We start from the raw sequence: 13690 nt of genomic DNA on the forward strand, positions 1-13690 counted from the left end.
GGTTGACTCTCAGCGACCCGAGGCTCATGTTTGAGTCCGGTTAGGGTTGAGACAACGCCACCTCAGGTTGGGCTAGGGTTGGCCTCAACCAAACCCGACCCAACGCAAGTTGCACCCCTACATACAACTCATCAATCCACAACATAAAACTAAATTTAGAATTGCTTAGACTTGAACCATAGAACTTAGCTATAAATAGTTGTTTTTTAACAGCATTTATAGTACCACTGCAGGAATTCACTACAAAAATATGCAGTCAAAGGACTCAAAGAAACCTAAATAGATGTTTGAATTTGTAGGCCGTAGAGAAGATAAGCAACTAAACCTCTCTGCAGTAATTGTCGCTTCATTAGCCAAAAAAAAAAGGTTTGAATAAAGGCGAAAATAGACATACACACACATGGAAGAACCCAAGAACATTCAGTCACTCCATCTCTTCTATTTTTTATACTTATATCAAGTTATCAACCATGTCCAATATTAAGTTGATGATCCGATGTACTGATCTTGATTTCTCTCGTGACGAGCTAAGACTAATCAAGTTTCAAGACATTTAATCCTGCAAAATTCATGTACAATCACAGCATTCCAACTTCAGTGGATAGAACCGCCATAGACTGCCCCAGCAAAAACATGAGCTTGACATCCTCCAACCTAAACTAGAGATTCTTCCTGGGTTTTCCAAAATTATGCACCAGAGCCTATGAACTCGCCTCAATTTCTTGTCTCTGAATTCCATGTTCCACCAATCAAGGTGCCTACTCTCTCGCCCACGATAGCTTTCGATATGTTGCCAGGCTTCGATAAGTTGAACACAACAACTGCAACAAGAAAGTAGTATCGAATGCAGGCTTTTTGAATTGGGAGCAAAAATTTGAAAAGTTCCCCAACTCAGTGTTATGTTGACATACCAGGGATGTTGTTTTCTTGACACAAGGTGATGGCTGTCATGTCCATCACAGAGAGATCCTTTGTAGTTACATCCTGATAGCTTAAAGTATCAAGAAGGCGAGCATTCGGATTAATCTTTGGATCATCATCATAGACACCATCAACATTTGTAGCCTTCAGCACAACTTCTGCATTAACTAGATAATGGGAAAATGTGCAATGTCAGATCATAAGGTTTTTGAGTGTTTGCACTTGTGTTGAGTGAATGTATGCCATGTATAGCACTTGGAAGCAAGGTTTTAAATTTTGGTTTTGGTTCCGGTTTCAGCCATAATGGAAATCGAAATTTTGGTTTCGATGAAATTTTCGCCGAAATCTTGGAAATTTCATGGAAATTTTTTGGTTTCTCTTAGAAATTTCAGTAGAAATCTTGTAAAAAGGAAATTTCGGAGGAAATTTTGATGAAATTTCAGCGAACTGTAACAAAACGATGCCATGCGAATTTTGTTTCAGTCTTGGTGGAAATCCAAAATTTTCGCCAAAATTTAAAACCTTGGTTGGAAGCAAGCAGTTTTCTGTTTTTGTTTTGTATCGGAGAATATCAACTTACTTTCTGCACAACGGAGAGCTGCAGCGGTATCTGTGGTAAAGAAAGGGTTGCCAGTTCCAGCTGCAAAGATGACAACTCTTCCTTTCTCCAAATGTCTAACAGCCCTTCTTTTGATGTATGGCTCCGCAACTTCAGACATGCGGAATGCGGTCTGCACGCGTGTAGGGATACCAATGCTCTCCATCGTTGCTTGAAGGAATATCGCATTCATAACAGTTGCAAGCATGCTGAAGAACCAGGAACGATACAAATCAGCCAATAAGGAAGGACTTTGCAAGTTTCTTGTCACTTCTTAGAAGAAAATTCCTCAAGTACAGAAGAATTGGTATCTAGGTAACAAAATTGTCCTTTTTCTTTATTTCAGAACTGCATGTAAGCAATACGGTTCTGGCATCTACAATATGGTAGATATGCAATAAAAGTGAGGGCCCCATGGAGGAGAGAGGGGGGGGGGGGGGGGATGTACCTTTCCTGGTTGTGTTTTAGGATACTACACATTTTGAACAAAACACTACCCATATCTAACATAATTAATATAAGGCTTGTTTAGTTGTATTTTAAGGTAATCATTTTCACTATGTTTATATCCACACATATAGGTGTTTCTAATTATATTATATCTTTATATTATTTTAAGTCTAATCCACATTTCTAAAATGATGTAACTGTTTTTTTTTTCCTGAAATGGTTCTAAAATGATATAACCATTTTACAATATAAATGGACAAGTTAGTGTATCAGGTGTGTCATGTAAGACACTTTGTGCTTATCCAACACCGGCACAGCGTCCATGTCCAACTTACATTGCCCAACACAGAAAAATTAATAATTTAATATTATGCCTGGAAGAGTAAGGCGGGGTACAAACCTTACCAAAACTAAGTTTCTCTGATACAGGTGTCAATATTTTCAGCATACATTTAAGAGCATAGGCAAAACTCCTTAACTGGGACTTGACTTGATGTAGCTTAGGTTAGTCCATCTCAGGTGAGTAATGGGCAACACAAATCAAATTTTGAAGGCAAAAAGGAGGATACATGAAGATAACATAGTACAGAATTTTCAAATTACAATAACCAACTAATAAGCTAATAATATCTCCAGGGGAAATATGGATACATGATATGCAGCTTGGTAGGCAAATTCAAGTAAAAACTTTCCATCATTTAACGTTTGTTAATTCTTCTTTTCATTTTAATCTTTACCTCTTCCTTTTACTAAAAGAAACACGAACTCACTAAAGTCCCACTGAGCCTGACCATATAATGAAATAACATGTTTTCCATATTTGTTCAAGGAAAAAAATAACAGGCCCTAAATCCACCGAGCCTGGGTAATGTTAGATTTAACCGGAAATGAGCTATGGTTCAGTTATGAGCTATGGTTCAGTTTAACTTTGAAGGATAAAGTCTACCAAAGGGACTAAAGAGGTGTTTTACTTCGGAAAATAAAAAAACAGGTGGCAATAAGAAGAATCCATGTTAGACTTACCCAGAAATGAGTTATCGTTCAATTTAACTTTGAAGGATAAATTTCTACCAAAGGGACCAAAGATAGCCGCTACTTAGTGAAAGTTTGCATACCCAATGTAATCAGCAGATGAACGATCAAGGCCACTACATCCTGCCCAAGAGGATCCACGGAAGATATTTCCCCCACCAACAACTATAGCAACCTGAAAGCATTCAAAACTGTCAGCCAACTCCTCCTGGAACACAATCCAACTTAAATATTAATTATGTTCCAGTGGGTGTTTGGTTTTGCACATTGCAATTGAACATTCTAGTATTTCATCCATTCCAGTATTCTGGTTCAAAAAAGATGTTAGGAACAGTGAATTTTTTAAAGAATAGCTATAGAATTCAAAGAAATGGCTTCAGCATAAGTGTGAAATGAGGAGGTTTGATGTGTTTTAACCCTCTCAATCATTTTGGAGGGTTAGAAGACATCAAATACCCGTCAAATGACTATAAAACTATCACTAAAAAGGGTAAAAGGAAAATCACAAAAAATACTGAAAAAAAAAGCATTTTCTGAAAATTTTGCAGAATTTCCAAAGCGGACCGTAATAAAACAAAACACAGGCAGAAGGGCTAACCTCTACACCAAGCCGAATTACAGAAGCAACCTCCCTTGCAATGGACATTGTAACCTACAAAACCATAACACAGTGTTCTTCTCAATAAAGTCATCGAGAATAAGCATACAATGTGGAGAATACAGAGTAGAAGAACCAGCAAGCAGCAAGTAATGGACTAATAAGGGGCCCCCATTAGTCAGGTAAGGCCCCTAACATAGTCCTTCTCCCCAAAATTACTGACAAGTTAACTGGCAACCAGCCTTTGAGCAAGAACTTATAAGTGTTATGCAAGTATTGATTTTAATTTAATCATAATTTCATATAAGTTCATCACCACCTACCTTGGATTTAGGATGATTTCCATTTAATTTATAATGCTCATATAAGTTCATTTACGAATTCTTGACTGATCCATATACTGTGAAGAAATATGAATACCTTTTTTTTTTTGAATGATAGCAAGATTTCATAAATAAAAGAAAAACCAGACCGAGGAGGTCAATTGCGAGGAATACAGAGAAGAAAAACTCATGGAAAGAAATAAAAATACTAGGAACGCTAAATGCAAGTATATTTGGGTGCTATTTGTACACATGGTGAAAGACAAGATGAACCAGTGCCTGATGTCTTTTTCAATAATATGATCCTTAAGATACTAAAGTAGCGTAAATGTGGTAATATACCCGTTCCACCATGATTTCAATTTTCAAATACCCACCTTTGGATCAATATTTTGTGCATGATCTCCTGCAAGTGCTTCTCCACTTACTTTCAGCAACACCCTGCGCCATCTATATGGCCTAGACATGGCAGCTTCATCTGCTGTCAAACCAAAGGGCATCGTGGCTGATGCTTGAGATCTGTTTACAACCACGAAGTTGATAAATAGAAGAAGCCAAAAAAAAAGAAAAGAATGGTCCTCCAGTTTAAAATTTAAAACCTACTAGGTCAGTCCAGTTAAGATAATCAGAAAAATATAAAATAAATTCTTTTTTTCTTGGGTATGCCATGGAATAAAATATTAAACATGCACAAAAAAAAAAAGCAAAATTTCCAAGACAATGGCCTCTAATGCTGAAGACCAACCTCATGATTCACCGTTATGTTCTCTTGTGGTCTAGCAACTCAGAGGATGATAAACTTCTAGGATATATAAATGATGAAATCAAAATTCAACAATGTTTACCAAGGCAGAAAGAAGCAAAGGCTGACGGAAGCTCTAATAGCGGATCATTAGGCAATCTTCATTAAATCAAATGCATATGGTCAAGCAAACATATAATCTACAGAAAGACATGAATACCATTCAGCACAGTTGTTTAACAGATGGCAGACGCACACCAAAATTCTCATGCAATAACAAAATGCTAAGCAATTAGATGATCAAATGTCTAATTAAATAGTGCCATGATTGTGAAATGTGAATGTTTTAACTGAAACATAACAACCACCAGATTCCTAAGAATGGAAAGTTTATGACACCCAGGATAATTAGAGGAAATGAAATGTATACCTTTGCCTTTTGCATTAATCTCAAACCCATCTTAGTTGCCTTTCCATTTTCAAACCCACTCCCGCTGTCTTAACCAAGGTCGAGAAAACAAATTGTATAACTAATAGAATATTTTTTTTTCTACATTTCACTTTGATCTGTTCTTCTATCGCCTTGCATCTTTCATCTTCCTTCCCTCTTCACTACATCAATTTCATTTCATATTGTACTAGCTCGGTATTTGTAAATTCAACTCCTCTTCCTGGCCATCCAAGAAGAAGATATAATAATTATGTTTCACGTAAAATAAAAATTCCTACCTCGCCTCTACATTGCCTAATGAAGATCCAAAATTGACAAACACAACTCACTTGCACCACTGAAATATATTCCTCCAACTCATCATGTAGACAATGTGTCCCACTAGTGTTACATGTCAGGCACATCTCTCTTCTCACCCACCCACTCATATTCATTACATTGCCTTTTATGAGTTCTTTTATTTCCCATCCCAGCCTGTGACACCTCATTTTGTTCTTCCTCAACCTGACCAGAGCCAATGACAGGAGTGGCTCTAGTGATGAACGTGTGTCTAAAGTGCATTAATTATCTGCCCTTATAGGATTTTCAACCCAAGAACTGAAAGTACTTCCAAAATCTTCCCATGTTTTCCTTCAAATTCATCTTTTCAAAGCTCCCTGAAGAATGAAAGGTCTCTTCCAAAATGCACCCCTTCTAACTAATCAAACCCCACCTCTTTTAAAGGATAAGAAATCACCAATGATTCACAATCCGAATAGACTGATCAAACATCTGCCATTCAATCATATAGTTGCCTATCCGAATGGGCAAAATTTTGTTCATTTGGGGAAGTAACTAACTAACCTTGCACATATTCCAATACACATTTCATTTGTGCTAATTCAAACAAATTCGATACTTTAATTATAAACGTAAAGTCCCACATGGGTTTTGGATGATTTTTTCCCCCAGATTTTTAACCCTAAAAATAGAGATTATTAAATGCACTTTGGACAACAACAATTTCCATCATTTTTCTAGAGAAAAACTATAACAAATCCCTAAAAAGGAGATTCCTGGTTGAGCTAAAGAAAATATGGGTTTTGGCCTAGTTGTTGCCTTGCTGGAAAGAGAAACCTTCGAAGTTCTTCAATTGTCCACGTACCACCTTCATTCTCAGGTATAACTTCCGTCTGTTCAATTTCTAGTTCTAATCTTATTGTTTAAATTCCTATCCTAACTATTTAATTAGTCTTAATAGGAATAATTAGTAGGCAACATGTATAACTAATAATTAAATAAGTACGATTAAAAAAAAATTCCCTCTTCTTTAGTCTATAATTCATGGTCTAGGAATAATATTTTCCAATCATAGAACATTGGAAGTAAAAAATTAAAAAAGCAATAAGAATAAATACAAATATAAAAGATTCCTTTAGTTAGTTGTTTCCCTCATTTATTCTCTAATTCACCTCTTTTCAAAAACAAAAAAAAAAAAACCTAGAGTGCAGGCCTAATTTGGATAAGGAAGATGTACTCAGTCAGAAGCGTCTTTTCAGATTAAGGGGTTGTCCATCCAGACATATCTCATTCAAATGGACCCATTTGAAGAATATTACAGCATGATAGAATAGCTTTGTGATGCAGGTGCATCTATGAAGTTCGAAGGCCAAGAACTACATAGCCATGATCAGACCATTTCGGACCACCGGATCAAGCAATCGATTGTAGGGATCGGTGATCGAGCCCGCGAGGATGCCAGATAATATTACCCGAAGGCCGATCATCCACAGATCACCTTAGAATCAGATGACGCTACAATTAATGTTCCTTGTTCACCAAGAAACCATGATTTAATTTATATTATCTTATCTTTATCATATTTGCTAATATCTAGTTTTATTAAGAGGGAAGCGAGGCGGAAGTTAGGGCTGGTTATCAGGGAATCAAAACGTTGGATCGTGAGTGTTTGGACAAGGTGATTGTATGTAGGTGGCTTTGTGGCTCGGTTGTTCCCCCGTGGAGGTTTGCTCCATTTTTTTATGAGATTTCTAATCGTGTTAGTGGGTCGTCTCTAGTGTTCAAGCACGTCAGAAGATCTGCTAACGGAATAGAGGATTAGGTTTGCCAAAGATGATGCGAGGAAGTTGGGTTTGGAGATGTTCGATTTCCTTCCCCCTTGACTGAGTTTCCCCTCTTTTTCTTTTCTCTATTTTCTTTTTCTCTTTCTTTTCTGTATTTTATCCGTTTTATTTGTAATCTTGGGTGGACCATCTCGGTCACCCCTTTTATTGAATGAAAGCTACTATTCAGAAGAAAAAAAAAAGTAGTTTTGGTTTGGACGTCCAAAGTAGCTATGTTTTAGGATTTTAAGAGTCTTTTTAGGACTTAGCCAAAGCAAGAGTTATTTTTGTCTTTTTCACTATCCTTTTTTAATGGTTTTTCTCTTTCTTTCCTTCTTCTAGTAAAGGTAGGAAGTTTTTTTTAATAGGAATCGTCCACCCAAAACTCTATAAATACATGTTAATATAAACTGATTCTCATGGCTTTTTGGTTAATAAATTTAATTGAGTTTGGAAAGGAAAATATCCTCCTTGTTTATCTTCATCTTCTTTCTTGGATTGAAATTTGCAACAAGAACCAAGTTTCTTGAATCAACTGCTTCCCCATCTACCTTTCGCTTTGTTGGATTCCAACAGCCTCTTCCATTGAAGCCAGCCTTTCCAGGCTTCCCGACCTTCCACCAATGAAGCTGCTGTGGAAAAATAGCAGCCCTTTTGTGCTCAAGGTTAACTGCAGGTTTCATCACCAAAGCAGCCTCTTGACGCCAATGGCAGCCTTTCAACAATACTAGCATAAAGTCGTCCAACTTGCTGCCCTTCAGGTTTGTCGTAAAACCTTCCTGGAATTTAAGCCTAGAAATCTCTACCTTCCTGCCCATACTTTCCCTAAAATCTGCCAAATTATCAGCCTCAAACAACTTCCTCCGACAGGCCCGATACCTTCCATTTTTTCCCTATTTTCATCCCAAACAGTACACCCGATAGCACCCTTGCTCCCTAAGATTTAATCCCAAGCACCACTCCATTGCAAAGCCACTTACAGGCCTTTCCCTTACGATCAATATTGCATTAAATTTAATTTTTTAAGTAATAAAGAGGGTTTTTTTTAATATTTGCTTCATTTAATTGTTTCTTATATCTTTTAGCAATTTATGATTTTTTCCTATTTTTAACTATTAAAAAATTCCTGGCCGACGTAAGGTCTTTTCTGAAACGAAACGTGAAAAACGATCAAAAGTCGAAACCCTGAAGTGGTCCATACCACTGGCCAAAACAAAACGGTGAATGAAACAAAATCCATAACTAAGGCTCGCATGCTCTAGTAAACGTGCATTAGCTTACTGGTCCTCATCAAATCACTTCAAAATTGTGCTCAGATGGAATAGACGATGGAGGAACGGAGTGATTTTTACCATTAAAAAAAGAGTAAGCTGTGGCTGAATCTTGCCGACGTTCTCTTTAAAAAAGGTTAAAACTTGCAATCCAAATGAACAATGGGTCCTTTGCCGAAAATTGGAATATAGCACTCACTTACGGCAGAATACAGATGCCGCTGCGAGACTAGTGTGTTTTGTTCAATTTGAAGGTTGTTTTTCTCAAGGCATCTTCGTGCCTTGCCTTTTTCTTATATTTCATAATGCTTTAAATATATTTAGTATGCACGAGATTCTTCAAATAAGCGACAACATCTTTTTCATTTTGGCAACAACAATAAACAGAGTGATTTTTCAAAGAAAACAGAAAGCGGAAAAGTTGAGGAAAATAGACTTTTCAACTGTATCTCTGGGCGATGGAACTCTTCTCTCTTTATAGAGAAGAACACACCACTGTAAGAAGAAGTGTCTTCTCTAAACCAGTCATGCATGTGTTTATTACTCTATTCGGAGAAGACGACTCATAACGTTGAAAACAGTCGTTTAAATGATAAGAAATAATAAGATGCTTAGATAGTGTCCGTTCAAAATAATAAAACTGTAAAATGTTTCATTTAAAATTTAACCACAAATTTTGAACGGTAAACAAGCTATTTATGAGTTCAAAACGAGAACCCGCTCACCTGCACGAGACGCATCTCGGCATGCACGCCATGCCACGCCTGTGCCCGTGCCCACGACCTTAGAAGCAGGAATCTTCCCTCGAGGTGCCGCTCCCACCTCGGAACCTCGATTCGGCGTTCCTTAGGAAGGAGCTTCAAGGGAGCGCGACCCCAAAGTGATAGGAACTGCTCTCATGACGCTCTCACCTGGTTCTATTACCCCATAAGTCCCACCACTAACTTCTTTGCATCGAACTTCTCCAACTCTTCAAAGTAATTCATTGGAGCAAGCACAAAGGCTTGTGCATCTTCAAAAGGCGCGAGGAACAAGTGTACGGAAATGAAGATGGTGAAGATAGTTAGAAATTACTGCTCTTTTATGTACTTAAATTTTGAAAGATACATATGAAAATGGTTTGAAACTATTTTTTTTTATGTACTTGAATTTTGAAAGATATATAAATAAAATATTACATGTACGCTCCCAAACTTAGACTCTTCTAAACCCCCCGCTTCCCCGCCCCCGCTCCCGCTCCCGCCCCCGCTTCGTGCTTCTAAGCCCACGACCCATTGCGCGTGCGTGCGTGTGTGTTTATTTTAATTCATTTTAAAATGAGTTCATCCAGACAAATAGATAATAACAATGCCCCTTGAAAGGCCCAAGCATTTCCGTCCACAACACCTCTAATGAGGAGGCAAAAGTTTCTTCCACTTTTCAATGTGAGACTAAACTTTTTGCATTGGATTTCACACATTTTCTTAGAGCACACGTCCACAACACCCCTTGAAAGGCCCAAGCATTTCCGTCCACAACACCTCTAATGAGGAGGCAAAAGTTTCTTCCACTTTTCAATGTGAGACTAAACTTTTTGCATTGGATTTCACACATTTTCTTAGAGCACACATACACAAAAGGACTTGAGTTCAAGTCTTTGCAAACACACGAAGGGGCACGGGAAAGATTCTTTATTTTGAGTCTTCCCTCTAAAATTTGAAACCTAAAAATCCAACAATAAGAAGAAGAAAAAATCATCATCCATCTTGCTGCAAATCCGGTGTTTATGAAGCACCAAACATATTTGACTCATTCTAAGAGAGTCTATGAAGGGATATAAAGTCACCAAGATGCATTTCATTCTTGTGTCACAACTTGTAGGAACATTCCAAAAAAATCAAACAACTCACATTAGGAAGAAGAAACATTAACAAGTTGTGTACGCCTCTCTGCAGTACCCATTGGGAACACGATGTAGGTTTCCCCAATCTATCATACGTAATCTCTTTAGAGCCGTAGAGGAAATGTGAGTAGTGTTCATTGTTTGTCCCATTTCATCCTCTAAGTCCCCACAATTTAATTGAACACTACGCACTTAGAATCAAAGAGTGACTCCCTTACACCTCAAAGCCAAAGAGCTATTTTTCTTAATCATTCTCAGATTTCATCACTAATCCTCCATAAAACAGAAAAGCCCATTTACCATTCAATTTATCATACTCTAAGAAACAAAAACCCTTCTACTGGTTACCCAAGATCAAACTCGAACCCTTAAATGGATTCACTAGAACCATCAAGGCCTATGGCCACACCCGAATATTTTTTTTAAGAAAGAATGAAAAGTTTTTATAGTATCTAACTATCTATCAACAGTCCTAGCACTTTTTTCCTCACAACCACACTAAGAAAAATTACAACAATCTCTAAACGTCTCAACCAGACCCAATTTCCCATTGTCACAAATGTTATGCTAAATCTACAATACCCATAACCAGTTTCAGTGCCAAGATATTAATCACAGTTCTAAATAAAGCAGAAAGAAAAGAGAAAATAAAAACCCAGATGAAGAAGAAGAAGAAGATAATGAATCTGTTTACAAAATACCTCAGAGTGGTTGCATCAGGAAGGGACCCATTTTCGGAGACAGAGCATTTGAGAAACATTGGGCAACGTGTGTTTTGAAAACCCAACATAGGGGAGGCATGAAGATTACGGGGAAAAGAAGAAGGAGGTAAAGGTGGAGGAGAGAAATGGGTTCCGAAAGAGAGACGATGAAACGAGTTCGAAATCGCCATCAGACACTGAAAAAGTTATGAATGGGATTTAACATCATTGGTTCCCCAAGCCTTTAATTAATGTGGGTTTTTTCGTTTCTTTCGTTTTCTTCTTTTTCTTTTTTTAAGAGGTCACTCCTTACTTCATTAAAAGTACGGTATGGCCCACATCATAGGATGATCCAAACCGTCAATTAGATGGACCACAGCCTAAATAGGTTGTGCCCCAAAAATTATTTCCATAGGTTATCTATAGAGGGTTAGGATCAACCTTCTAACATTCAGATAGGAGGGTTAGGATCAGCCTATGAAAATGATTTTTGAGGCACAACCTATTATTTAGGCTCTGGTGCGGGTCATACAGTACTTTTAATGAAGTGAGGAGTGCCCTCGTCAAAGTACAGTAGTGCTGATAACATTTTCCTTTTTTTTCTTAAAATTTGGTGGCATGTTTTCCTTGGAGAAAAATATCTACCAAAAAGGAGACTTGCTATGGACCATTGCATAAAGCATTTCACGGAGATGCTCCGCAAAATGCCTTCTGCGATTGTCCCTAGCAAATCTCACCAAAAAAAAATCATTTCTAAGGGATTGAACTTTGGCTGATTAGCTGAGGCTTTGTTAAGGTTAGAATTGTGTTGAATTTTGGTCAATAGCAAGGATAAGGAAATAGCAACCGGCTCTACTTGTACTTTTGCTCGCTCATATGTTTTTTAATGGGCTCCTTTACTTTCCACCAGGTAAAACAAATTTTATGCCCATTTTTCTACTTAAGGCCTAAAATCTATTTTAGTTGAAAGAAATAAAACCTAGAAAAATATGTGCCTCTACTCTTTAAGAACAACCCCACACTGACATCTTGAAGATTTTAAAAAGAGAGTAGACCCCACCATACACATCTACGCATGTTTGTTGATGGATTCATTTATAATAATACATCGTTGCAGGGGCGATGGCACTTGAAAGGGAAGGGGGACAGTTGCCGCCCTTAATTTTTTGGGAAAAAAATATATATCTTTATTTTTTAATATTTTTTTTTATCGTTACCCCCTTTTTTTTAAATTATGCCCCCCTTTCCGATCATCCCTAAGATAGAAAATAAGTTTAAAATTTTAATTTTACCATTTTTATATCCCTTCCCCTCTTTACTATAATATTGCTTTCATTTGTTTGGAGAAAAAAAAATTACTATAATTTTTGCCGCAAAACTTATGGCATTGCCCCTGCACCGTTGGATCTAATGCTATAGCATATTCCCGTTGGGTCAGGGGCCTACATCAAAGTATCATTAAATCACAATATAGGGGATATTTCTATTACACACCACAATCAAGTCTATCACTAACAGTTCAATATCATTTTCCTTCTTTAAATGTTCTAATATCTTTTTGAGTTTGACTTAGCTTAGAAAATGAATAAATATAATTAGTAATGCCAGCCAATAAAAGGAGGGCATTTGGTCTAGTGGTATGATTCTCGCTTAGGGTGCGAGAGGTCCCGAGTTCAATTCTCGGAATGCCCCATAAATTTTATTTTAATCTCATTGCTTTTTGCCCTTTATTTATTACCTGATGAGAGTCATTGTTTTGCCCTTTCAGCTTAGACACATGGTAAAGATTACAGCATGAAACTCCTTGGTTCATTTTGAAATGCTCTTTCCATTTACTGGTTTATAGTTTGGGATTTGCTAGGGTCCATCGCAAAAGGCAAGTTCGCAGCTGGTCTGTCGCATTTCATACCAGCCACCTCGTGAATGAAGACAACAGCTTATGTCTCCATTCACGAGGTGGATGGCCACGAAAGGCCTTTTGCTATGGACACTAGCAATTCCTTTTAGTTTTAGGACATAACCATTGTAAATAAGAAATTTCTAATTTAAAGATCCTAAGGCAATCGCCTTTAGCAAAGCCATTGAATTGGATTCGGAATTGTATAGATTCATGATACAGTATATATATGGCACTATACATAAGAAAAAGGGAATTGCTAGCATCCATCGCAAAAGACATTTCACGGCTGGTCTGTCGGACATGCCCACTTTGTTAATGGCGACAAAAGCTGTTGTCTCCATTCACGAGGTGGTGACATGCAACAGACCAGCTGTGAAATGCCTTTTGCCATGGACCCTAGCAAATCCTTAATAAAAAATAGAGCAGGTGAACATTTAGTACTTTTAAAAATTATCCTTTATTCTTTTTCTATTCTACTTTTTATGATGATAACACTGAAATTATTATTACAAGAAAATAGCAGTGAAAATATTTAAATCATAGTCCCAACTTCTCTTCTCTTGTCGGATCCATATTGGGTAAGTTGGCGGGGGAATCCCCATTGTGTAGCTCATCAATGCTATAGTGCATATGACCTAAAAGCCAATATTTATGTAATAAACCATTATTAATTAATTGATTACATGACATCTACTGAGTGAATTAAAGGAATTTGTAAT

General features: G+C 37.3%; 1 protein-coding gene and 1 non-coding gene across 2 annotated transcripts; one reads left to right on the forward strand and one right to left on the reverse strand.

Moving 5' to 3' along the window:
* Nucleotides 1-330: 330 nt before the first annotated feature.
* On the reverse strand, nt 331-11316 carry LOC143863998 (Amino acid kinase family protein). Its single transcript, XM_077374810.1, has 7 exons — nt 11072-11316; nt 4300-4441; nt 3600-3653; nt 3085-3176; nt 1502-1728; nt 912-1088; nt 331-821 (listed from the first exon to the last, which is right to left on the reverse strand). The coding sequence occupies exons 1-7, from the start codon at nt 11260-11262 to the stop codon at nt 715-717; spliced, it is 990 nt and encodes a 329-aa protein (XP_077230925.1). The 5' UTR covers nt 11263-11316; the 3' UTR covers nt 331-714.
* Nucleotides 11317-12691: 1375 nt separating this feature from the next.
* TRNAP-AGG (transfer RNA proline (anticodon AGG)) lies at nt 12692-12763 on the forward strand. The gene has a single exon. It is a non-coding gene; the product is annotated as a tRNA-Pro (tRNA).
* Nucleotides 12764-13690: the final 927 nt, after the last annotated feature.

This window comes from Tasmannia lanceolata, unplaced genomic scaffold (genome assembly GCF_043159265.1).
Source record: "Tasmannia lanceolata isolate RefF3 unplaced genomic scaffold, GAP_Taslan_0.1 ptg000044l, whole genome shotgun sequence".
NCBI lineage: Eukaryota > Viridiplantae > Streptophyta > Magnoliopsida > Canellales > Winteraceae > Tasmannia > Tasmannia lanceolata.

Coding starts and splice junctions, on each gene's coding strand:
- LOC143863998 (XM_077374810.1), bottom strand. CDS start 11,262: ATGGCGATTTCGAACTCGTTTCATCGTCTCTCTTTCGGAACCCATTTC. Junction 4,442..11,071: donor CCTGATGCAACCACTCTGAG/GTATTTTGTAAA, acceptor GGTTGTAAACAG/ATCTCAAGCATCAGCCACGA. Junction 3,654..4,299: donor CACAAAATATTGATCCAAAG/GTGGGTATTTGA, acceptor ATGGTTTTGTAG/GTTACAATGTCCATTGCAAG.